Below are 27,068 nucleotides of genomic sequence, written 5' to 3' on the forward strand. Positions count from 1 at the left end.
AAAAGGTTCCCAAGTGATTTTTGATGAACAGTCTTGGTCATGGACCATTGTCTTAGGACGGGGTCAGCAAACTTTGTTTAAAGGACCAGATAATAAATATTTAAGGCTTTACCAGCCATATGGTTGCAGTCACAGACTACATACAAAAATGGGCTTGTCTGTGTTCCAATAAAACTTGGTTTACAAAAGGGGGTGGTGGGCTGGATGGGCTTGCAGGACCCGCCTTAGGGTCTTTTGGAGGGAAAACAGGTAAATTTTGTTTCCGAAGATGGCCTCATTGTCATCTGTGTAACTACGTGTACGTGAATCATGAATGTATTCATACGAATGTGAATTTTTTTAAAACTCAGATTATGGGGTGCAGATATTTTATTTGTCATTTATATTAAAGTGAACTTTGCTTTACTTTGGAGGTGATTAGGGAGAATGAATGTAAGGCCAAAGAGAAACTTCCACATCTAATGATGGAGAAAATCCGGTCTCTGACTATTGCCGAATCAGTTAAAATTTTAAAAATTCAAGTATTTTTTTTTCTTTGCCTTCATTTAATACTTCTTTGTAATTGGGGATACTGTCGATTTATTTCCTTATATAATTCTCATTTATTTGTGCTAATGGAGGCAAACCCAAACCAATAATAAAAAATAATCTATGTCTGGTGTTAGGGGGTGTCTCAGTACTTACTCGAGCATGGATGTGTATTTGGTGTTCTTCACAGATTAGATACAGCGAGCAGCATAACAGTTTAGAGTACTTTCAGCCCAAAAGACCTACACTTGAAAAGAGCCTAAACCTAACAATCTGAGCTCAGGAAGTCTATCTGAATATTTTAAGATGAAAAGAGAATCTTGAAAAGCTCCAATAAGAGAATTTCTACTCGTGATGAATGATGATTCATAAAGTTGGATGGAGTTGGGCTATGTGATATTTAGAGCAAAGGCAGGAGACTAGGTTAAGAACTTAATAGGCTTAGTTCATTGCCCTCCAATTCAAAACTTCTGAAATGGTTTATTCAGTAATTGCTTAGATTTAGTCTGTTACTCTAGTAAAAGCAAGGATTTTTCAGTGGCCCTGCTTTTCAGAAGCACTTAGAATTTAAGGTCCTAATCAGGTTGGTTACTTTCCAATGACTGTCAGCTTTCAGAATTCATTTTTGCTTTCTAGCTTTCCATTTAGACCTAATTATTATATTCTATAGATTTTGTTATTATTAACAATATTATATTGTTAGGTTTGTGTTTTTATGAGACCTGCTTCAAAATGTTATACACACACACACACACACACGTACATACTGGATGTGCCAAAAAATGTATACACAACTTGTATTCATCTTTTGTATTGATATATATATATATGTGTGTATGTATATGTGTGTGTGTATATATATATATATATATATATATATATATATATATATACACACACACACACATTTATTTAGTTTTAAAGATTTTATTGGGGAAGGGGAACAGGACTTTATTGGGGAAAAGTGTGTATTTCCAGGACTTTTTATTGGGTAACGGTGATGTGTTTTTCCCAGGACTCATCAGCTCCATCCAAGTCAAGTTGTTGTCATTTCAATCTTAGTTGTGGAGGGCGCAGCTCAGTTCCAGGTCCAGTCGCCCGTTGTTAGTTGCAGGGGGCACAGCCCACCGTCCCTTGCGGGAGTCAAACCGGTAGCCTTGTGGTTGAGAGCCCGCGCTCCAACCAACTGAGCCATTTGGGAGCTCAGCAGCAGCTCATTGACTTCATTCTAGTTGCGGAGGACACAGCTCGCTGGCCCACGTGGGAATCAAACGCAACCCTGTTGCCCAGAGCTCACGCTCTAACCTACTGAGCCACCTGTCTGGTATATATTGAGTATTATAATTTTAATACAGTTTTGTCCTTTCTTAAAATGTGTATACATTTTTTTTGGCACCCTCTCTCTCTCTCTATATATATATATATGTATATGAGTACATATTAGCTATAATGATAAACCGGAAGGTTATAAGTTCATGTTCCACTTTCCTTTTAAATGGTATTACTTTTAGGAATTTTTAACAAATAACTTGGACAACTGTCAGTTAACCAGATAATTCAGAGCTCACTTTGCTTTCTAACTATGTTGGATATGTGACGTATTACTATAAATAGAACAATAAACCTGGAGTTAGGAGCATTTTTTAGGCCGCTCTGAAAACTTGCACCAACGAATTGTCCTCTTTTTATTAAAAACAGCACACACAAACAAACACCAGTGTAGGGTTAACCGCTCTCACTTTTTGTTGCAAGTCTCCTGTAAAAACATATTACCTGTTCCCAACTGCAAGTACTTTTGGCATTTTTTCTTTGCACTGACTCAGGAACATGGCCTCTTTTTGTACCTTCTTTTGCATTCAGTACATTTGTAGCCATTTTCTTAGAGCAGGTGTCTTGAGAGGGGTAACTACTTGGAGAGAGAATTTATATCTGTACACTGGTGGTCAGTTACAGACATGCATAGTAAATAACACGGAAGTTAAGGTGGCCAAAGCTAAGTTTGTATCCGTGGTCTTAGTTGAGTTTTCCCTGAGCTTCTCTCATAGCTACTGAGAAAGCAGTATTTTTCCTTTTATTCCTTAAGACCTTTTCATTTTGCAAACTGAATTTCAATCCTGGCCTAGTTCAGTTGACTGAGGAGCAGGTATGCCCAAGCCTCTGGCTCCTGCAGGACTTTAGCTAAGTCATGTTCCTTTCAGTTCCTGTTGTCTCCTCTCATGTGTGACTTAGTTCCTCTTTCATCCATGGGTCAGCTCCTTGAGACTCTGCTTATGTGGCACAACTTAACCTTAGCATAGTATAGCTTCACAGACGACAGAACAGTGGAGTGGTTACCAGGGAGGGGAGGTTGGTCAAAAGGTACAAAGTTGCAGTTGTGGAGGGTGAATAAGTCTAGAATTCTGATGTATAGCTTGATGACTATAGTTAATAATACTATACAGAATACTGGAAATTTGCTGAGAGTAGATTTCTGGTGTTCTCAACCACACACCAAAAAAATGGTAACTATGTAAAGAAACGGTATGTTGATTAGTTTCACTATGTATCTATATTAAAACATGTTGTATCTGTATTAAAACATGTTGTACACCTTAAATATATACATGTAATTTTATTTAAAAATTAAGGTAGTATAGCTTCTAACTATGCTATAAAGATGATACGCAAACATCTGTAATAGGATGGGGCCTTTTTTCCCCCAATCTCCCCATTTTGGAAGAGGTAATTGATTACTGAGGTTTACTAGGTCTACTAGGTAGCAAACTGAATAGAGGAGTAAAAGTAAAAGAAAAATCATTATCAACAAAGAAATTTTTACCTTTATTTAAATCAAGTACTTGAAATCAGGATATAAGCAGGGTAAGCAGAGAATTGACGTTTATACTTATATTGAAGGCAGGAAATTAGCTCTCAACAGAATATTTGATACGTGGAACAGACCTTTTCTCAGGGGGAAGGGTTCCACCATTGTTCTTAGAAAACATGTTCCTGTCAGCTTAACTTTCATTTTCCCACATTTGAGATAGCCATGGGTAAAGTGCAAACATGATGTTAAATGGCAGATGACAATCATTCTGCTGAGGGCCCAGTAAGGAGTGTAACAAATTGCAGGGCAAATATTTTGTGTAAAGAGGAATACGGGATAACATTACTCGGGTCTTACGGCCTGCTGCCTTTCTGTACCATTGGGGTTCCCATTTTCCTGTTATTCCATTTTTTTTTTAAGAGAAGTCCTTTGTTTTATTTTCTGTAACTTTTTTTTTAAAGAAACTAGTAGCCACTTAGCTGGTTTCCCAACTTCTTTAATTTTTCTATTTATCTCTTATTCTTGATTATGTTTCTTAACAAGGCTAATCTTTTCCTCCAGATATTCTTGCCTCTGCTCATTCTGTGCCCCTTCAACTGAGTTGTTCTCAGTTTCACCTTTCCAAATCCTAAATCAGACTGTTTAAATATTTTTAGATATACCAGAAGATATTTACGTTAAATCTATAGGTATTAGAAACATGAGTGAGAAAAAATATGCCATAAGGTATTAATATCTTCAATAACAGAGTAAGCTTAAAATCAACTACTTTGTAAGACACAGTGTTAGTCTTCCAAAAAACTCAGCCTAGAAGCAGTCGATGGATAAAATCTACACATTTATAAAGATAATTAACCGTACCAGGGAATAAAATGGTAACAGTCAAAATGAATATTATATCATAAGTCCGATAGGAGTTCAGGGAAAAAGAATTATTTCAGGAGTTGGAATATAGCATAGTAGACTCAAATATAACAGTTATGTTCCTATTTTGTATTCATATGTACACAAGCAGATTAAAATTTTATATTTAGTTTTATTATGGATAATTTTTGCTATTTTGTTAGTACCTTGCCAGAATTTCATATACAAGCAGGTGTTTCTGCTGGTATATAAATGCTACATAAAATAGATTCTTAAGTTCTAACTGAGAAAAATTCCTACTGTTAACCTTTAAAAGAACTTTCCACTCACTGAAAACATTTTTGTTGGTATTCTTGATCTTTCTTTTATTCCTTGAGCGAAACTGACAAAAGTGAGAATAAGCATTTTCTCACTTAAAAAAAATTCTCTCTCCTAAGTTGCTGTAGTTAACTGGTTATGCTTTGGGCAAATTTGAATTAATAACCAGCCAAAACACATTTTGATATGTTTTGGACATTTGGTCTCCTTCTCATTCTCAGTAAGCTTAGACATGGTTATTGAAAGCATTTGCTAGAGTATTCCCAATGTTTCAAACAATTTTTTGTATATACAAGTATTTTTGACCAATGTAGAAAAATCAGGAAACACAGGAAATTATGAAGAAATCTAACCACCCAGAGATGCATTTTGCTATATTTACTTCCACCTATTGTCAAAGAATATATGTTATAATTGGGATCATAATTCACATACTTTTGTATCCTGCTTAATTTTTCACTTAACATTATATATAAACCTTTTCTCATGCCATTAAAATTTATTTGAAAAGAGTGGCTACAGAATATTCCTACATATGGGTGTACTATAATTGATGTAGACATTTCTCAATGGTGGTTTTCCATAGGTGGTTCTACATTTCAGGCTATTCTAAGTGGTTCTGCAGTGAACATGATTGTGTATAAATCATTTGAGTCTGATTTTTTAGACCAGATTTATAGCAGTAGAATTACTGGATCAGAGAATATAAACTTTTTAGAAGCTCTTTGAGAAATAAGGCAAGTTGCTGTGTAGAGAGTGTGTACCAATTTCCAGCAGCCGATGAGAGTGCCCATCTCACTGTATCTTTGCCAATGTTGAGGATTTTGCCCAGTACAGTATTTTTAACAGTACGTCTCCGTGCTTTTTTGCTTGCTAATTGAACTCAATTTTTTTCAAAATGTACTTATGCAGACCCATATTAGATGTAATTTCAAGATGAACTGCTTGCAGTAGAGTTTTTAATGAAGCAGGGTAATGTTTGATTTATTAAGTTAAAAAAAAGAGGTTGCAAAATGGTATGAGCTACATGGAAAATACTTTCATGTAAGCATTGTAACACTGTAAGGGTGTCTCTGCTTGGTGAGTGTGAGTGATTTTTAAAATTTTCTTTGTGCTCTTTTGTGTTTTCCAAAATTTCTATAATAAGCCTTAGTGTTTTGAATAGAAATATAATTTACTAAAGTAATAGAGCCTTATAATTAAGCTGTAGTACAAATGTTCCACCTTCTCAAGAATTTATAAGCCACTCCAAAGTATTTACCAGCTTTTCCCACTTGATAATTTGGCAAAGTATTTCTTTTTACAGTGACACTCTCAAGTTTCTATATTTATTTAAGGAAGTGGAGTATTTCATCAGTATTAATAATGGTCACTGGCCCTCATGTTTTCTTGGAAGTACCTGTATTGAGAATGTTTGTTTCTAAGTTAATATGAGTATTTTTTGAATGATAGCTTGAATAAGACATTGATTGTTTGTTTCCTTGCTCAGAGAAATGTAAGAAATTTTATTGGAATTTATATTAGCCTCTTGGTACAACAAAATTCCTCAGGGACCAAGTAATCCAAAATTAGGATGGTAAATGTTCTTTATGTTAAAGTTAATAAGAAGGAATGAAAACAGTGCAGAATGAGGTATCTTGCATCCTAAAAACAAGTGAGCAGTTTTTAAGATTTACCTTAACTGTGAGTTTATTTTGGGATGGCATTTATAGCTTAAGAGATAGCCTCATTAGAAGTCCACTCAGCATGGTATACTCTGATAATGTTAATCAAAACCATTAACAATCATTGTTATGTCATTGTTATGTACTTTTTTAAAAGATTTTTCCCCTAAATTTAGATCATGAGCTAGTTAAACAATATGAATTATTCAATGAAGTCATATGGTACGGTATATTAAAATATATATGTCAAAAATATCTGTTCTATTTGTCTGAATTCATAATGCAAGAGGTAAGTAACATAGATTAAATTAACAGATGAGCCTATTTTCGCAATCAACTTTACTTCATAAAATGTTTTTGGTGGTTGAGGTATTTAGAAATCTACCTAATTCTTTTATCCTCTCTCCTTCCCTCACTTAAAATTGATTTTACCAGGTTCCCAAATAATATGTGAGGGTTTTTCCCCCAAAGATTGTCATTAAGTGGAAATGTGTGGAAAAATTTTGTGTGGTATGAGGCATTTTTCCCAGTTGACTCATTTCCAGTAACAATCTGAATTGTGAAAAGGTCTAAGTTATATACAGCTTACATCCCTGATATGCAGCATTTCAAGTGTTCTCTTGACCACAGTGAAACAGTAGACATTAATAATATTCCATTAATTTTGTCATTATTTAACATGGGAAAAAATACCCCCAGTAGAATTTTACTCGAATTATTACTTGGAAAGAACACAAGAAAAACAGCATTATTAGTTACAAAACTTTTCAATAACCAATTTGCTTTCCTTGACAGAGATTGATATGCCTCTAACCTGATATCACTGCCTTAGCAAAATCACACACTAATAATATTGTTTTATTGTTTTGCTGTAGATGTGTTCTTTGTGCCACTGTCCTGGAGCAACAATTGGTTGTGATGTGAAAACATGTCACAGAACATACCACTACCACTGTGCATTGCATGACAAAGCTCAAATACGAGAGAAACCTTCACAAGGAATTTACATGTAATTATTCAACTTCTCTTTAAGTTTTTTTTTTTTTAACGGTCATACTTTCTTTAGGCTTTTAAAACTTCCCATTTCAAAACATTTCATCATCATTGTAAAAGGTGTTTTGGGTAAAGAATTTAATGCTTAGAGAAATGGCATAGGAAGTTTAATAAGATTTTTGGAATCTTGCCTGTGAATGGGGTGAAGTGTACTGCTCATTTTTTTTTTCCAATTTGAAAAATGGGTTTAGTTTATTTACTTGATAATTTTTAATTTCTTCATTTTTTATAGGGTTTATTGCCGGAAACACAAGAAAACTGCACATAACTCTGAAGGTATGTCTTTTAGCTGCTTTTCAATTTCAAGAAGAAATTTGAGTAAAATATGAGTGAATTATACCGTCTTAATTTTTACCATAAGATGTATCTCAATATTGAATACATTTTGAAGAATTAAGAAAAGTGTTAGGATAAACTAATGTGCAGTAGTGAAAAAGATCTGAATTTTTAAGAAAACTTTTATCCCAGAGTTCTTGTAAAGAGTTCATCAAGGACAAATCTTTAGGAACAAATGCTAGTGGTTATGGATTTCTGTGTTGATGTAAGTGTGTTAGTAGATTATAAAGTTAATAATTGGGCTACTGTCAGATATAGAAATGTTAACTGGGGATACTAATACATTTTGTGATCACCAGGCTTACTGTTCAATATTTATTCACATTGTAGTACTTCTTTTAAAAATACAGACATGTTCATAAGAAGTAATCAATTTTCAAATGTAAACCTAAAATTAGTTTATAGTTTGTTTCCACCTAAGTTTATACAAAACCAGATTAGTCATGTTTACATATACTTAGCCAAGTTGTACTTGATCTTTAAAAGGTATGGGAAAGTTCTCAAATTGAATTGTGACTTATTTCAAACCTTTTTCAAACAGGTGTTTTGATACTTTTACTATTAGGTTGGTGCAAACGTAATTGCAGTTTTTGCATTTGGTTTTAACCTTTTAAACCGCAGTTACTTTTGCACCAATCTAATAGCAATATAAAAAGGATTAAATTTAATCTGACATTGTTCTATCCATCCATTTAGAATAAAGATCTTTTAAGTGTTTGTTAGCTTCTGAGAACTTGTTCCTTAGAATTAGAGTGGTTGTTTCTTTTATAAAGACTTACCTTTATAAATTATCAGTGTTAACACATTAAAATTTATGGCCCTTTTTTGATCTCTTCGATCTTGGCTTTATAGTACAAAATAGTATTGTTTCCACTTCCGGACTCCAGATTAGTCCAAATACTTCAAAATTGCTGGTTAAAAATACAGTCTTTAGCAAAAACTTGTCTTTTAGGTAAACGGATTGGATAAATAACAAGAACAGAATGTTTTTGAAGTCATAGGTAAAGTGCAACTAATAAATCTTTGTAGTGTTTTTCTTCAGTTTTTTTCCCTCAATTCTAGAATTGAATTGAAAAACCTTTTGTGAAAGGTTAAGAGTAAGCTTTCCCACCTTTCATTACTTCAGATTTTAAGTGTATTTATTTGATTCTCTTTAAGATTATAGTGACCATATATGGTAAGCCAAGGATTGAGATTTATGACCTGATGAACACAAGTATATGAGCAAATCCGAGGCAGGATATTTGAAGATGGCAACAATGATTAATTTAGACATTCCCTATATTTCTGAAGCTGATAGTACCATCTAGTGGTAGAGAAACGTCACTGCAGGCTACATAAAGTGGAATCATTTTGACCACCTTTTTGCTTTGAGAAACTTATTGAGAAAGGTCTAAATTCATACTTTTCAAGATGACCTTTCTTTTAATGTAACTGGCAAGATTACTACAATTCAATTTTTTTAAGTTGCACTTTTTTAAATTAAAGTTTATTGGGGTGACAATGGTTAGTAAAGTTACCTAGGTTTCAAGTGTACAATTGTATATTACAGCATCTATATATCACATTGTGTGTTCACCACCCAGAGTCAGTTCTCCTTCCATCACCATATATTTGATCCTGTTTACCCTCATCTACCACCTCCTCCCCCCTTACAATTCAAGTTTGTGATGTAGTTGATTTGAATTTTGAGTTCCGTGTATACTTTTGTAGCACACTGGGGCCCCTTGTGTTATTGATAATATATGTAGTGCATTTATACTCATATTGTAGAACCAGAAGCATAATTTAAAAGTATTACAGAGTTTGTATTTATTGAATTTTGACTTTTATCACATTCATCTAGCTTGAATTTATTTGATATTGAGTGTTTTGTCAGAAGCAGAACTTCCAATTATTTCATTTTCTATTGGGAAGCATGTTCTACTTTATGATTGTAACTGAGGATGAGGTTTATAGGATTGTATTCTAGGGATAGTCTGTGTTTGACAATTGTACTGCGCTAGTCTGTACAGAAAAGAGGAATTGATACCTGTGGCAATTTCTTAATCATTTGCCATCTGTGTCTCAATACCTACTTTCCTAATATTAAAATGAGAAATACTATATTATTAAATTTGAGAATCTCTTTACTGTCTCCATAGTTTTGCTTTTTCGAGGCAAAACTATGTAGCCTTTTCAGATTGGCTTCTTTCACTTAGTTGACATTTTTTTGGAGGTGGGTGTTAATTGGTATATAAATACTTATGAGAAAGGATCCAATAGGCAAGACGAGATTGAAGGTACAGGAAGGAGGAATCATTGCAGAAGCAGAACAATTGCCCTGTGATAGGAGGACATTTCCACTGTAATTAGGAGAGGATAGGTAGTTCCTGTCTGGTCTGTTTTCTCTGTGAGGGAGAATGTGGGGAGAGGTGTAAGGATTGGAAGTTGAAAGAGAGAGGAGAAGTTTTGAAAGAATAGTTGTGAATACTGGGAGAGGAAGTTTGCCTAGATGAATGTGAGGTTTCCAGAGTAGATTGAGGGCCCAGTTGAGGTTGGTAACCATAAATTCATATAGTGATACCATCGGTCAGGTTGTATGACTTTCCTCTAGCAATTCAGGATCCTGGGTGTGGATAGAGAAAGTGGCTAGTTGGTTAATTCAGAATTGGGATTTTTGCCAAAATGTGTTCAACAAAGAAGTGAAGGGATAAAGGAGTTTAGGATGTTTGCAAGAGAGGAATCTAAAATGGGGAAGTGAAAGCAGGGAAAGAAGAAACAGGAAGGAATTAGACTGGAGGTCCTGATAAGGTTGAAGAACGATGAGAATGAAAGTCCTTGGAAAGGCAATCATTTGTGGTCCTAAGTGTGATATAATGACTTCAGAGGTAGAGCTATTTTAGGTGATTATAAGGTTCGTGATTATAGGGGTTGGGTAGTGGATAGACATCATCGAAGAGCGAGTGTTAGGTGTTGCTTGGATTGTCCTTGTCGACAGTTGAATTCACCAGGATGGTGGCAGGGATTGGGGTGGAGAAAAGGGCTGTGAGCTGTGTACTAAAGAAAGTATGATGGGTGAGGTAGAATGATTGGGAGTTGGTAACTTAGCAACAAGGAGGGGAAGGAGATAGCATAGTCTATAGACCAGCAGAAATGGCATCAGGTTCGGGAGTTTGTTAGAAATGCCTAATCTCAAGCCCTACCTCTTACCTACTAAATAGGAATTGCCATTTTAACAAAAGTGGTTTTTATGCACATTAAAGTTTGAGAAGCCGTGGTTTAGCTGAATGACATGGATCCCAGCAGTGCAGGGCTTTTCACAAGGGGATAGAGAACTAATGGCTCGACAACCCTGTCTAATAGAACTTCCTGCTGTGATGATGGAAATGTTCTATATTTGCACCTTCTGATATGGTAGCCGCTAGCCACAGGTGGTCATTGAGCACTATAAAATGGTGTAGTGCCCTGTTCTTAATAGGAACTTATACATTAAAAATGGACAGGAATAGCCAGAATTAAATCCCACATCTTATGTGTGTGTTTTTCTTGTTGGCCTGTGTGTTTAGATAATAGGTATATGCTTTACCTTTTCTTAAAGTAATATTTCAAAAATGTCAAACATTGGTAATAGCAAATAGCTCTAGCTTGTAACTGATGCCAGTCTTTTGTAGAATTATTTTCCTATGATACTAGCTTGTCATCACTAAGCGTTTGAGTACCTACAAGGAACTGTGATGACATACAAATGGTGGTTCTTTTAAAGTCATTTTCGTTAAAGGGGTTAAGGCCTTTGTATTTAATAGTTTATGTGGAGCAAAGTAATCTGTGATGAGATAGAAAAGGGTATCTAGAGTAGATGCTGAGTGTTGACTATTTACAGCAGTAATGTGTAGAATTTAAGTCAGGGTCACAAACATAACCTCAGCTCAGTTTAGGTTCTTGAAATTGTAAGGAGCCAAATGTGTGGTTTAATTGTTTTTCTTAAATTACCCAAGATAGAATGTTTTGCATGGAACGAGTGCTCAAGAAATGTTTGTAATCTCTGCATTTTCTTTGGCTTAAAACTATGCACGGTATTTAATGTGTCTCTTATTTTGGGTGGTACTTCCTTGTCCTGTAGCTTCTTTTGTACTGGGTGTTAGTAGAGTAAGATGAATTAATAAAATGGGGTTTCAGTTTTGGGGGTGGGGGAAGACACAATTTAGTGACCGGTATGCGACCAATTGATTAAAATACTGTGGTGACACATGGGAGTACTTAGAGATAAAAAGGCATCAGGTTTGCCTCATACTCTTAAACCTTTCAGAAAAATAGTACATGAATATTTAGAGAGAATGAATGATAAAGCAAATGTGGTAACATATGAACATTTGGGTAAAGGGTATATAGGAATTCTTTTTTTTACAGATTTATGTAAGTCTGAAATTACCTAAAAAGGTATTGTAGTGATAGATGCTGCAATTGCAGTGACCATAAAATCCCGGGTGTTCTGAGAGAGTGTAAAGGAATCTTTTCTGTCCAACGTTGGAGACTTTGGTCTTGATTTTTCAGGGACCTGATGGATCCCCTAACAGACATTTCAGTAACTTTGTATTACAAATTGCTTGTCAAGTCATATAACTCAACATATGTTTCAGGAAAAGGGGTCACCATAGTTATATTACTATTAGAAGTGTATTGAAAGTACACTATTTGTGTAGATTTAAAGCCTTTGCCTGCTTCAATAGTTCTTTAGTATTTTCTTTCCCTTGTTCATTTTCTCTAGAATATGCTGCAACTTCCAATCTTCATTACTTTTATTAAATGGAAGTTTAGGCAAAATTTTAATATGGTATCGAAGTCTTTAAAAACCTTTTAAATTAGGTAACATTGAATAAATTTATGAAGTACTGGAAGGGCAGTTTTGTACACTGGTTGAAATGTCCTTTGAAATCAGATCTATGTTTGAATCTTAGCTCTGCCACTTACTAGTTACATGATCTTGGGCAAGTTAGTTAGTATCTTAGAGCCATAGATACTGTATCTGTAAAATGGGGATTTAAAAACCCCACCTCATAGGATTCTTTTCTTTTTTCTTTTTAATAAGCAATGGATTTTATTATTTTATTTTATTTTTTTTAAGGCGGGCACAGCTCACAGTGGCCCATGTGGGGATCGAACCGGCAACCTTGGTGTTACTAGCACCATGCTCTTACCAACTGAGCTAACCTGCCACCCCCTCATAGGATTCTTGTAAGGATTAAATGAAACCATGCTGGTAAAGCTCTGAGCAATGTTCCTGGCACATAGTGAGTGCTCAGTAAATACCACATTCTATATTATCATTGTCATTACTATTATTCTTTGAAAACTTTTCCTACCTTTATTACCACTCATCTTGTCATGTGTTCCTCCTTGGATGATAATAGAATTTAAATTGTATTTGTGATTTAACTTGGAAAATTTTAGTGACATATTGGTATTGTGCTCTTTGCTAGATCTAACTCCATATTCTTTCATTCATTCACCAGATTTATCGACTACCCATGTGTAAAGTTGTGTGCTGGGCATTATTTATGCTCATCTTGAATTTAGCACACTTTACCAACTTTCACTATAAGAAATTTCAAACGTATGCAAAAGTGTGTTTTAAAAAAGCCCGTCACCCGACTTTAGTAGTCATCAGCTCCGGGCCAATTTTGTTTCATCTATTACCCCCTCCCCCACCTAATTCCTCCATCTGGATTATTTTGAATTAAATCCCAGACATCATATTTCATTTTAGCATACTTAATTAAGAATAATATATTTTGATGTATGCTAGATATTTATATATGCATATGCATAAAAGAAATCATTTATCTGATACCTTTACTAAAAAAGCAGAACGCAGAGTTTACTACTGACACGGGAGCATTGTATTTCCACGGGAGAATGTGGGACAAGTGGCTGCCAGTCTTCCTTTTGTAGCAGCCCTAAAGATTCAGAGCAGAGGTGGTGATGCTTGGCCTTTTTACTTTTAAAGAAAATTCCAGCAGACATTTCTTGAGTGCCTGCTGGGTGTGGGCACATTGGGGAGTTTAGAAAAGAAGCCCCTGTGGACATAGAGCTTACAGTCTGCACAAGGTATTACAAGAGAAATAACTAACATTCTAATTGAATTTTATAGTTTACAAAGCATTTTTCACCAACATTTTCTTAAAGCAGCCTATCCAGGAAGGTGTTATTATTGCCTTCTGATGCACCAGGAGGTTTTGCCTTGCAGCAAAGTACCTTTACCAAGTTAAGGCCTAGTAAGTGGCAGCCTTCAGACTTTCTGTCCATGGGTTCTTTCTACTTCATACTGTTCACTGATGTGAGAATGTAGGAGAGGGGAGGGAAATGGAGCTTAAACCAGGAAGGTGTAAGATAAGGAAACCACTGAATAGGAAGAAGAGAATTGGTAAAGGGAACGGGAAGGCTTTGCAATACTAGGAGGAAGAGGAGAGTTGGTTTCCTGGTAAATTGGTCACTCCACTCGCATGCCTCCTAGGGACAATCAGAAAGGTAACAGAAAGGGGTCTGGCCATTCTAAAGTGTCATAGACATTTGGGGGCTGTGCTCATAAAGGTTGGGAAGACTTGGTGCCACAGAGGACAGTCTTACTTTGTCTCCTCCCTTATCAGCCTGGATTTTTAGAATTTGCAGCTGTGAATACAAGGGTAAGGTTTTATTTTTTTATTGTATTTATTTGTTTGAATAGGTATTTGAGCATTGTATTAGGTTGGTGCAAAAGTAATTATGGTTTAAAAGGTTAATAACTGCAAAAACCGCAGTTACTTTTGCACCAACCTAATGCAAAACTCAGCAGTACAAGGCATCCACGGTAAGTAAGCTTTCCTCCCCTCCTTGCCCTTGTGTCTCAGTTTCCAAATTCCTCTGCTAAAGGTATCCACTACTAGTTTCTTATGTATCCTTGCAGAGTAATTCTATGCATACATAAGCATGTTTGTGTATTGTACATTTATTCTTCCAGAAACCATGGAAGCAACTTTTAAGTTTCATTTTACTGGAGTTTTGTTAAATTAGGTTAGCAAGAACTGATACCATTCTAATGTTGATCCCTTTCATCCAGAAGTATGGTCTATCTCAACATTTTTTCCCCTTCCCCCGCTCCCTTTGATTCAAGCCATTGTTCTCAGTCTAGTTGTGGAAGACGCAGCTCCCTGGCCCATGTTGGTATTATGAGCATTGTGCTCTACTCGGCTGAGGTAGTTGGTTGCCAGCCATTAGTTGGCTGCTCACAGCAGCTCTCAGCGGCTGCCGGCTGCTCACGGCAGCCCACCGTTCATGGCAGCCCAGGCAGCCCACGGCAGCCCAGGCGGTCTACTCCTGGCAGCCCAGCTCCAGGTCGAGCCATTATTCACAATCTTAGCTATAGAGGGCGCAGCTCAGTGGCCCATGTGGGAATCGAACTGGCGACCTCAGCGTTAGGAGCACAGCCACCCAAGCCACCTGGCTGCCCTATCTCAACATTTTTGTGCAGCTTTTATATTTTTATTTCTAACACATTTTTGTTGGGTTTATTGTAGCTTTTTATAACTATTTTAAGTGCTATTTTGATAGGTAAAATTGATGTATCACTTAGTTTACACTTCTTTGATTCTAGAGAAGTCACATTTTCTATAAAGTATGTTTACTTATATTCTGTGAATAAATGATCACATTTTTCTGTTGCAGTCTTATCTTTTATGAGTTTATGACGTAGGTGCAGCAGATATTTTTCTAGTTGCCTTTTGTGTCATTTTTTTTTACTTTCAGAAGTTTTAAAGTCTAATATAATTAAATCTATCACTCTCTTTTGATTGCTTTTTTTACTATTGCTCTTAAAGTCCTCTAAAATTTTATACTGAATGATTCCATATTTAGGACAGACAAATATGCCATATGGAAAACTAACCATGTTGGCCTGATAATTGAATCAGTTAAGTAATTTCGTTATAGGTGTTTAATAATAATAATGTTATTATAGTGTTAGTGATTGTCTTCATTGTAAGTAGCAGACTTACGTATATCACATATATATGATTACAATATTTATTAGAATGATTGAAACATTTGGTAATGATTTTTTCATTTCAAGGTTTTCAATTTTGGGCAAATGTAAGTAATTCTAGCAGCTTTAATGTTAAAAATTGTCAGTTTGAATGTTTAAATAGGTGGTGTGTTTCGATATGAAATTTGCTATAGGGTTAAGATCGGAAGGTATCTTTAATTGTCTTGTCTGGCTTCACAGGGAGATTTATTCACATGAGTTTATCTTGTTGCCTGTAAAACTATCCACTAACTTTTTACCTTTTCCCCTTTTTTTCTCCCTCAAATCCTACCATAGTTATGCGAAGTTGTATTGATACAAATTTGTATTGTTTTGCAAACAATCTAACGTTCTCAGTTACTGAGTTTATACATTTAAGTACCGTTTGCTGATTGCATTACCCTTATTTTGTCATAATGTGCTTCAATTTCTAAAAAAACAAAAACAAAACAAAACAAAAATACTTTAAAGTATTTATTAGGAAAGATCAGCATAGGAGTTGATATGCTTTCTCACTGAGAAATTAGTCCCTGGAATTCTAATCAACAACTTACGGCACAAAAAGGAACGAGAAAGGTATTAGAGCTGTGCGTAACACTTTCTATAGTTTGACCCTAAGTCAGGTGAACTCAGTTTGATTTTTTATCCCTTCTTGAGCACTAAATACATTGTCTTATATACAGGAGGCCCTCAAATAAAATATTTGTAGTGAATAACTGAATGAAACACCTTCCATTAATGGTAGGAATTCTTTTTAAACTGCTGGGAAATACAGTTCTAAATTTTTACATAAATTTTGTTTAATCCATTAAAGTATGTACAGCTAATCTGCAACATAGCTTTTCTACCTCTTATGTTAGAAACTCCTCTTATACTTACTACTTGCTTAGTTACTTGATCAGTTGGTTAGTTCATTTGCAGGTGACTTTCTTGTTGAATTTGATCATTTGATTTTCATGATAGTTTAAAGAGCTATCTATTTAGGGCAGTGCTGTTCAATTGACTTTTCTGCGATGATAGAAACATTCTATGTCTATGATGTCCAGTAGGGGCGCATCTTGCCAGTGTGACTAATAAGTACTTGAAATGTGGTCAGTGTGATGAAGAAACTGAAGGTTTAATTTTGTTTAATTATAAATGATTTAAGTTTTTAAAAACATCATGTTGCTAGTGGCTATTATATTGGAAAGAGCAGATTTACCTACTTTATTTTCATATAGTTTTCCAAGTTATAGTAAGTTTGTTTCCCAGGTAAGTGTTCTGATTTCACCAACAGTATGAGGTAAAACTCTGAAACCTATGGTGAAAAAAAATAAAATAACACGAGCTAATTCTAAAAATTAACTTATTTGACTTTAGAAATATTTGCTGAATCATGTGTGTAGTCAATATTACAAAACTCATTTTTATAGAATTGTAAATTTGGTGGAAATCATTAATTTTCCAATGATTATAAAGAAACTATTTTTACTTTTTTTTTTTTTTTTTTTTGCCTTTATGTGAAACGTTAGGTTACTGTATTGAGTATACCACAGACCATTTCATTCTAAGGAGAAACCTATGGTTCATGAACTAATGCTCATTTTAAGCTTTTGTTCATTTTTAAGCAGCTGATTTAGAAGAAAGTTTTAATGAGCATGAACTGGAGCCCTCATCACCTAAAAGTAAAAAGAAAAGCCGCAAAGGAAGGCCACGAAAAACTAATTTTAAAGGGCTATCAGAAGATACCAGGTCCACATCCTCCCATGGAACAGATGAAATGGAAAGTAGTTCCTATGTAAGTAGAAAAACATTGGATGCTTACTTTCCATTGCACCATAAATATTTCATTTAACACATGGTTATACCCTTTTCCCCGAAAATAAGACCTAGCCGGACAATCAGCTCTAATGCATCTTTTGGAGCAAAAATTAATGTAAGACCCAGTCTTATATTACATTATATTATATAAGACCCGGTCTTATTTTAATATGATTTATGCTTCAAAAGACGCGTTAGAGCTGATTATCCAGCTAGGTCTTATTTTCGGGGAAACATGGTAGGTAAAACTCGTCATTTGAAATGGTGACTAAGCTTGAGGTACTGATAGCATATTAAAGGTTTTTTTTTTTCTCTTTTACATTTGCAGAGAGATAGGTCTCCACACAGAAGCAGCCCTAGTGACACCAGGCCTAAATGTGGATTTTGTCATGTAGGGGAGGAGGAAAATGAAGCAAGAGGAAAACTGCATATATTTAATGCCAAAAAGGCAGCTGCACATTATAAGTGCATGGTAAGCTGGTGCATTTTTTATTTGCTTTTAAACCCAAGTTTTTTGAAAAGCATTTAACTAGGAACCAAATATGGCACTTCCCCCCAACATTACTGTTTTACAATTATAAATAGTATATATTCTATAATCCCAAATCTTCATAAACTTTAGATTTTTAAAAATAGAGCCTTTGTGATTTAGTAGGATTTGAATTAATCCTAGTTATAATTCCCATATTACAGGTAATCCACAATTAACTCTTTCATAGCTGTAAAAATCTCAGTTCTATAAATTTGTCATGAAAGATATGTTTACTCTCCACTATAACCTAGTAAATGTCTCTTACTGTACTTCACACAGTGTATTGCAGTTATTCATTTTATGATCATCTCTCCCCTAATAGACTTTTAACTTCCTTAAGGATAAGAACTGTCCTATCTTTGCATCCTTAGATCCATGTCTGACATATAAATGTTTTTTAATTAGATTGTATTGAATTACTCATCTCATTTATGAGTAGGTTTTAAAATACATATTATTCATATCAGAGGTTCTTATCCAGAGATAAATATTAGATTTACCTGGGGAGCTTTTTCCAAAATCCAAACCCCTGAAGTAGATCACAGACATAGCTGGTTTGGGGGAAAGAAATCCCCAGGTGATTCTGATCTGCATCTGTAATTTAAATTTATCAATTTTAAACTATTCTTTAAAACTCTGGGAATGTAAGACAGTTGAGATGACAGCGTGACACTTGAAATCTTCATTGTTTAATGAAGTATTGAATCTTGGCTTCACACTGGCAACCTTAGTTTTATTTCTTTGTCCTTATTTTGGGTTGTATTTTTATCAGACATGGGAATATATTTAAAATATTTTAGTCAGTACTTGATTATTAAAGAACAGTCATCTTTCTCGGGATATTAAAGTAATACAACACATTTGTTGTTCTGTTTAATCTTTTTCTCAAAAGAATTCTGAATATTAAATATTCTTGCATTTTTCTTCTCTAGTTATTTTCTTCTGGCACAGTCCAGCTCACAACAACATCAAGAGCAGAATTTGGAGATTTTGATATTAAAACTGTACTTCAGGAGATTAAGCGAGGAAAGAGAATGGTCTGTGGTTTTATATTTATGCTATGCAACGTTTCTCTTCTGACTTTCTGCTTTAAATTTAGAACACATCTCAAATTTATCCAGTCATCAAAAAACTTAATATAAAGTAGTTCATATGTTAAAAGCACACTATATATTTGACTTACTTGTAACATAATAAACGATGCTGATGTTTCTGAAACTTATTCCTCTTTGTAACTTCATTACTTATATATTCTACTAAGATTTATATTTCAGGGTATTTGAGAGTCTTTTAATAAAATAGATGAAGATGTGAATGTGACATACCTTATTCAGTTTAAAATGTTAATATTGTTTAAGCTTGCCTAAAGAAAAAAAATCCATAACCCTAATAGAGCATTGAGAACCTCCCCATGTTGTTATTCATTCTTTTTCTAATAAAAGGAAAAGATTTCTTTCAGAGCTTTCTGTTAAAGTTCACACAGTCATGCCTCTTAAAATATTTATCATAGCTTTAAAGTTTTCTTTAAAATGTGCCTAAGCCTCATGTTTTTAAACATACAAATTACTAATAAATAGCTTTAAGAAACATTGGCATCTTGATTATACTCCTTGTAGTTTATGAATATTATAAAATGTCAACGGAATGCAGAAATCTTTTCTTTAAGACAGCGATTGTCTCTAGAAATGACTTTAATTTTTGAATTTTTTATTGTGAAAATTTGCAAACATATCAAAACTAGAAAGACTAGTAACACACGTCTATCCATCACCTCGACTCATCAGTTATCAAGAATTTGCGGCACTCGTGTCATCTATGCCCATTAATCTTGTTGCTTGAAGTATTTTAAAGCAGAGCTGAGACTTCATATCATTTCACCTCTACACATTTCAGTATGTATTTCTTAAAAGTTGGACATTTTCTTACCTAACCACAATGTCATTACACTTTATAAATTAACAATGAGTCTTCAGTGTCATGTAATACCCAGTTTGTATTCGTATTTCCCCAGTTGTCTCAGAACTATCTTTTTTAAGTTGATTTGTGTGAATCAGAACCTGGAGGAGGTTCATACATTACATGTGGCTGTTCTATATCCTTCCGGTGATCCAGGGCACGCCCTCCCCCCTGACTTTGTTGTTTCTGGTTTTGCTTTGTTGTATACCATTGGCTTTGTTGAAGAAAATGAATTGATTGTCCTATAGACTATCGCACATGTTTTATTTGTCTGTTTGCTTTTTCATGATGCTATTTAACTTGTCCCTCTACCCGCCAGATTTTCTTTTAAAGTGGAAGTTAGATGAAAAAGCTTGATTAGATTCATTTTCAACATTTTTTGGGGGGGGGTGGTAAGAATGCTTCACAGGTGAGACTCTGTCATCCACGTTTTATCACATCAGACAACTCATAATGCCTGATCCTTGGATTCAGGTGGTGAGTCTGATCCCCCTGTTGTGAAATTCCCCTTCAGTCTTTCATCTAGTACTTTCAGACCTTGATGACCTTTGTCTGAATCTATTAGAAATGACCCTTTCTTTGTAGAACTGCATTCTTGAAGGTGTGAAGATTGTTGACATTTTCTGTTCCATTTACATCCAGTTCAGTTTATGGATACTTTGATTACTCTTTTTGAAACTCCTTTAAAACAGAACGTATAGTTAAAAAAAAAATAAGGGAAAATCACTTCATCATATCATACCGAGCAATGTTGTTGTGTTATGTAGCTAAAGTCCAACTAGGTGACTGGGATAGCAATTCAGTTCTCTTGATCAACTTATTTACCTCTGCACTGTTAGTACAAGCACTAACCTAGCATTTCCCCAAGTGTGCTCCAAAGGAAATTAGTCCATCAAGTTGCTCCCCCAGCCCTCCAAAAGTAAAGGGCATCTGGAGTTCAATAAACTTGGGAACTGTTTACCCTCCTTCCTGGAGAAAAGGATGTGAGAAGTTCTGCCATCAAGCAATGTGTTTAAAATTAGCAGTTCTCAAACGTCTTTGATTATGAGACCCTTTTGTCAGCAGTCACCTTTTAATCTCAGAACATGCTTGAGGCAAGGATGATCTAGGCCAAATTGAGAAGTCTTGAAATGATTTCAGTCCCTTCAGTGTCCCTCTGCCCTTTTGCCTACTTGGTAGCAGTCTCTCTCTGGGAGGAATTGCTTTTCTGTCCTCTTTCTCATTTTTTCTCCCAGTCATAATAAGAAAGGAACTGATCCCAGGGAGGAAAAGAAGTGACCACTGAAATATAGATTGTCATTCTTTTTGTGTTTGGCAGTATTAAGAAATATTTATGTTTAGATGTCAGGTCTCTGGTGGTTAGTACAGTTAAATAATGGAAACATTGTGGGATGCCTTAATATTAGAAAGTCTATCAGAGTATGGTTTAAATTTCAGCATTATTTATCTGCTATACAATAAATTCAGTGCATTTTTTTCAATAGAAAATTGGCTTTGTAAGCTGGAATGTTTGGCTAAAATAGAAAAAAATAAGTTTGCATAAACTTTGAAATACTTCTTATGACTATTCTTTCTCTTCCCTTAAACAGAAATGTACACTTTGCAGTCAGCCCGGTGCTACTATTGGATGTGAAATAAAAGCCTGTGTTAAGACTTACCATTACCACTGTGGAGTACAAGACAAAGCTAAATACATTGAAAATATGTCACGAGGAATTTACAAGTAAGAAAACAATTTTCCTAAACTTGTCAGTAAGTAACTGCCCTTAAATAGACAACATCAGTTTACTTGATTACAGTTTTTATATGGTATCTAGCCAAGTATAGAATACTGAGGACTCTGTATAAGAAATGAGTACTGCAAGTAGCATTTTCCTTTGACTACACATCCCTGGATTAGCATTCATTCAACAAGTATTTAGGATGCTTACTATATGCCAGTCGTTGTGCTAGGAATTGGGCTTACAATAGTGATCAAAACAGACACAGACTGTGCCCTCATGAACCTCACAGTCTAGTGGGAGAGACATTAATTAAATGGCCACATAACTAATTATACAATTACAAAGTACATAACTGTCATAAAGGATACATTACAAAACACAATAAGAACATATAACAAGGAAGACGTAAGCTAGTCTGTAGTGGGTGTGGGGAGTGTGCTTAGGAATTTCCTTAAGGAAATAGTGCTTAAGCTGTGATATAAAGGTCAAAAATGAATGTGGGTATTGGGAAAGTGCTCTAGGCCTAGAGTGGGACAGAGACAAGAGTGCAAATGGGGAGGTGAGTTAGGAGGCTGCTGCTGAGGGTCCAGGTGAGAATTGTTGGGAGCTTAGGATAGGATAGGGTTGTGATGACAGAAGTCGAAAGATACTCTTGGAAGAATGATGAAAGAGAAAGGTTTGGAGATTTGAGATTACATGTTACCCTAATTTTTATGGGTCTTCCACTTATCTCTGCTGCTTTGGGCTAGTGATATCAATGTGCATCTATAACAGTTCCATTTATTTAGTTTAATGGTGAACGAGTTGGTAGAGATCCCTGAATTTTTGATCTGCCCTTGAATGTTGTAAAGCACTTCCTCACTGTCACATCCTCAGTATGCAGTAAACCAGTGACTCAGGGTCTATTCTTCCTTGTACAAAGCAGTTTACATAAGCAGCCACCAAGTTATTTGGGTGACTGCATGAGGTACTCCAGCTATATTATCAAATTGGCCAAACTTTCTTTAATAATAAAGGCACAGATGATTTTCAAGTGAGTTCTATAAAGCCTTTAAGGAACAGATAATGTTATTTAAAGAGGTCCAGCACATAACAAAAGATGGGAAACTTCTTGGTTCATTTGTAAAACTTGCATAACTGTGACACCAAACCTAACAAACATAGCATTTATAACAAAAACAAACAAAAAAACTGTAGACCAATCTTACTTTTATAAATATATTAGGTTGGTGCAAAAGTAATTTCGGTTTAAAAGGTTAATTGCAAAAACCGCAATTACTTTTGCGTCAACCTAATATATACATCCAAATGCTAAATAAAATACTAGAAAATCAAATCCAGGGCTGTAGTCTAACAATTTAAAGACTATTCAGAATTAGGAAATGTATTAATGGGATCCATTATAATTAATAGTGTAAATTTTAAAAACTCCTGTCACTTTCTTTCCTGGTGGACAGTGAAAGGACATTTGATAACATTCAACATCCATTTCTGAATTTTAAAGTAAGTTAATAAGAGTGCTCTTGGTAAGCTAGGAGTCTTAGTAGAGAATTTAGGAGAAAACAACAGCAAAAAGCTTATTTGATGTTAGAGTAAAGGCACAATGGTTCTTAACCAGGGCTGAGCCTCAGAATCACATGGGGGTGGATAGGGCCCTCTTTAGAAATGTTCTTTGCCTGGACCCCACCCTTAGAGATATAAATTCAATGGATTGAGGCCCAAACCATGTACAGTAGCACCTCGGTTTTCGTGCGTGTCCATTGACGAACATTTCGGTTTACAAATGCTGCGAATTTTATGGACCTATGGTATCATTAGATAGTAAACTTCACGCTAAATTTGCAGTTTTAGGGGTTGATTTTAAAGGTCTGGAACGAATTAATCCATTTTGCATTACTTTGTATGGGGAAAGTGTGCCTCGGTTTTTAAACGTTTCAGAACTCGAACGGTCTTCCGGAACGGATTATGTTAGAAAATCGAGGTACCACTGTATTTTGATGACTCCCCAGGTGATTCTCATGTTCATCTCTAATTGTGAACCACTATACCAATACACTTTCATTCAGATTAGGTATAAGACAAGGGTGCCAACTATATTACTTTGAACATTCTTCCGGAGGGTTTAACCCATGCCACAAGAAAAGGAAGAAAAATGTATAATAAATATTGTAGAGGAAAGGTAAAGGTCCATGTTATTGATATCATTGTCTACCAAGAAAATCCAAAGGAATCAACTCTGAATTTTAAAATGAATAAGAGCTCTGTAAGGTTGCTACATATGAACTGAATTTTTAAAAACAGTTCAAGTTGGAAATGTAAAAGAAAAATGTTCACCTCCCATCCCACACACATACACATACTAAAGGTGAACCTTTTCTTTAAAAAAAAAATTGCGTTTTACACAGGATCCAAATGAATGTCAAAATACATTATGCTCCTTAATAGAAACACTCAACATTGAAAGATACCTATTCTCCCCAAATTATACATTTAACACAATTTTGATGAAATCCAAATTTTGAGAGTTTTATCCAGAAGAGTAAATGTGGTATTATTTTCTATTAGTAATGACTAAGTTACCTTATATAATGGAAAAAATCAGAAGCTTAGACAAGATAGAAGTATGTTTCTCCCCTAAAAGACATCCAGAGGAAAGCAGTCCAGATGTGCTAGGCAGCTTTGCAGTGTCATTGGGGACCCAGCTTACCGTCCTTCTGCTCTCCCTTCCTTGGAGCTTCCTTCCATAGGAAGTAGGAGGAAGCAGGAGCAAAGGAAAATGGAAGGACAAAGTGGCTATTCTTCCAGCTGAACTGATCTTTAATCAGCCTTCTTGGAAGTTCCTCACACACTTCTGTTCAGTGTCTCATTTGTCAGAATTTATCACACATCCAAGGGAGGCTGGGAAATGTATTCTTAGTGGGCACATTACTACGCAAATAAAATCTGGTTTAGGGGGAGGAGGAGAAAAAAGATATTGGGGTAGTCAACTAGGCTTCATCACATGCAGGCAAATTTTTTAATGCCATCAAGAGGAGAAATCCCCCATAGATACCAAAAGCTATCATGCAGCAATTAAAACAGTATGGTACTGGCATAGTGACAAACATCACAAGAAATAGATCCATGTCTTTATTAGAATCTTATAAATCATTACAGTAGCATTTTGTATCTGTGGAGATGGGATGGGTTATTCAGTACCTGATGCCTATACAATTGGCTCTCTATTTAGAAAACATAATTTCGATCTTTAGTTCAGACTGTACCCCAAAATAGATTCTAGATGGATTAAAAACCTAATCATAAAAAAACTGAGTAGGAAATACAGAATTTTTCTATAATCCAGTATAGAAGGCCTTTCTAAGCATGATAGGAAACTCAGAATTTTTATTTGACTACATTAAAATTAGACTGCAAAAGAGAACTCCAAATCATTAAGAAAAATGCCACCCGATTAAAAAGCCAAAAGGACATGAACAGGCAATTTATAGAAGAAATAGCCATGGATTGGTTATAAACATGTGAAAAACTGTTCAACCTTATTAGTAATGAAGGAAATGTAAATTAAAACAAGATCTTAGCAATTTGTGCCTATCAGGTGGGCAAAGATTAGTAGGATTCATACGATCTAATGTTAGCTAGGTTCTGGAGACACAGGCATCCTCATTGGATGTTCAGATAGAAAGTAAATTCATACAGCTTTTTAGGAGAGTGATTTATCATTGGAGACCAAACCTTAAAATAATGCATTTGCTACTAGTCTGCCTGTAGGGATTTATCTCAGGGCAGTGAGCAGACAACAGTACAAAGATGTATGTACAAGAAGTTTCATTTCATTATTGTTAATGATTGCTGCAGTATCCACTAGAACATCTTAGAATTGACTCTCCTAAGAACTGACAGGATTACCACAGATGGCATCAGTCTACTAACAGAGGATATTGACAGGAACTGCAGCTTGCCAGCAGGGCAGCATCAAATATTCCTCTTCTGTGGGAGTCCTTGCAGCAGTCAGTATAGTACAGCTCAGGTCCAGTAAGACATGATTCACATGGAGTGGGCATGATTTTTGCCCTGGCTTAAAAGCCTCATACCCCACTGGAGACAGTACCTCTTGTGACATAGTTACATAGACATAGATAATTTTCAGGTTATGCCACACTGAAAGAGGCCCAAAGATATGGCTTCTTGTCATAATATTTATCATTCTCCCAATCAAAGTACAGCTTACCAATTTGGGGGTAACATAGCTTAGTAAAATTGTTGACACACCCATTTTAAGTTGTCGGCGGAACAGGGCCAGAGAGTGAACCAAAGGTGAAATTGTCATGCAGAATAGAAGAAGATTTTTGTTAACCTTTCTCCCATAATAGCAAAAATAAAAATAACCAGAATGTTCATCAGGAGACTTAGTAAGTAAATTTTTTCGTTCATGAATTTAGTGGAATACTGTGTAATACCTAGAGAATGAAGTAGACCCATGTGTGGAGTCATGGAAAGGTATTTCTGTGATAAAGCAAAGGGGAAACACCAAGTTGTATAATCCTATTTTAGCATATAAAAAGTACACATGTACAACATGTGTATGTTTGTATCCATAGAAAAATATCCAGGAGCTTATTCAGTAAACTTAACAGTTGTTACCTCTCATTCGTTGCATAAAGATGGAGGTGAAGAGGCAATTTTGTATTCTTTATACTGTGGTGTTTGGATATTTTTATGAGCAATACATTATTAAAGTAGCCATTAATGTTTTAAAATAACAGGCCCATTTAACTCTCTAAAATCAGATATATGGAGAGTTAGTGTATTTAAATTTAAATTTTATTTAGATATTTTTATTATAATAGTTATCCATTTTTATTTTGGGGAAAAAATGGAATGTATAGGTAAGGGGAGAAAAACTTGATGTCAACTTTAATTCTACCACCAGAAGTAATTTTAAATTTTGGAATACTTTCTTCAGACATTTGTGTGATTGTGTGTGTGTGTGTGTGTGTGTGTGTATATATATATATATATATATATATATATATATATATATATATATATGTATATATGTATGTGTGTGTGTGTGTGTGTGTGTATACACAGACACACATATATATATATTTATAAAAATATTTTTTTATATATACTGTTTTATAATCTTTTCCACTTACTATACCCGAGGCATTTTTTTTTCTGTGACATTGAACAGTTTCACATCACCGTTTTAATGGTTGCATAGTATTCCATTGTATGGGTATATCAGTTTAATTGGTTTCTTTTTTTTAGACATTTAGATGGTTTTTACTTTTTAACTATTAGAAAACCGTGTTTCAGTGACCATCTCTAAAAAAAAAAGTATTTACACTGGCATCCATGATAATTTGAATTGCTCTTTTTATTTTTTCACATTGAAATTTGTTTCTAAAACTTATAATGTGGATTCCAGATTATTTTATCATAGAGA

General features: G+C 34.9%; 1 protein-coding gene across 7 annotated transcripts in view; it reads left to right on the forward strand.

Moving 5' to 3' along the window:
- PHF6 (PHD finger protein 6) overlaps positions 1 to 27,068 on the forward strand; it is a 162,110-nt gene that overhangs the window by 125,304 nt on the left and 9,738 nt on the right. For 5 of the 7 annotated variants that reach the window (XM_074324320.1, XM_074324319.1, XM_074324317.1 and 2 more), the window contains 6 exons: positions 7,056 to 7,189; positions 7,466 to 7,509; positions 17,212 to 17,381; positions 17,733 to 17,876; positions 18,869 to 18,973; positions 21,482 to 21,615. In XM_074324320.1, the coding sequence (XP_074180421.1) occupies positions 7,056 to 7,189; positions 7,466 to 7,509; positions 17,212 to 17,381; positions 17,733 to 17,876; positions 18,869 to 18,973; positions 21,482 to 21,615 (731 nt within the window). The remainder of the gene's footprint in view (positions 1 to 7,055; positions 7,190 to 7,465; positions 7,510 to 17,211; positions 17,382 to 17,732; positions 17,877 to 18,868; positions 18,974 to 21,481; positions 21,616 to 27,068) is intronic. The other 2 variants (XM_074324322.1, XM_074324323.1) reach the window with 1 other exon arrangement.

Source organism: Rhinolophus sinicus, chromosome X (assembly GCF_036562045.2).
Source record: "Rhinolophus sinicus isolate RSC01 chromosome X, ASM3656204v1, whole genome shotgun sequence".
Taxonomy (NCBI): Eukaryota; Metazoa; Chordata; class Mammalia; order Chiroptera; family Rhinolophidae; genus Rhinolophus; species Rhinolophus sinicus.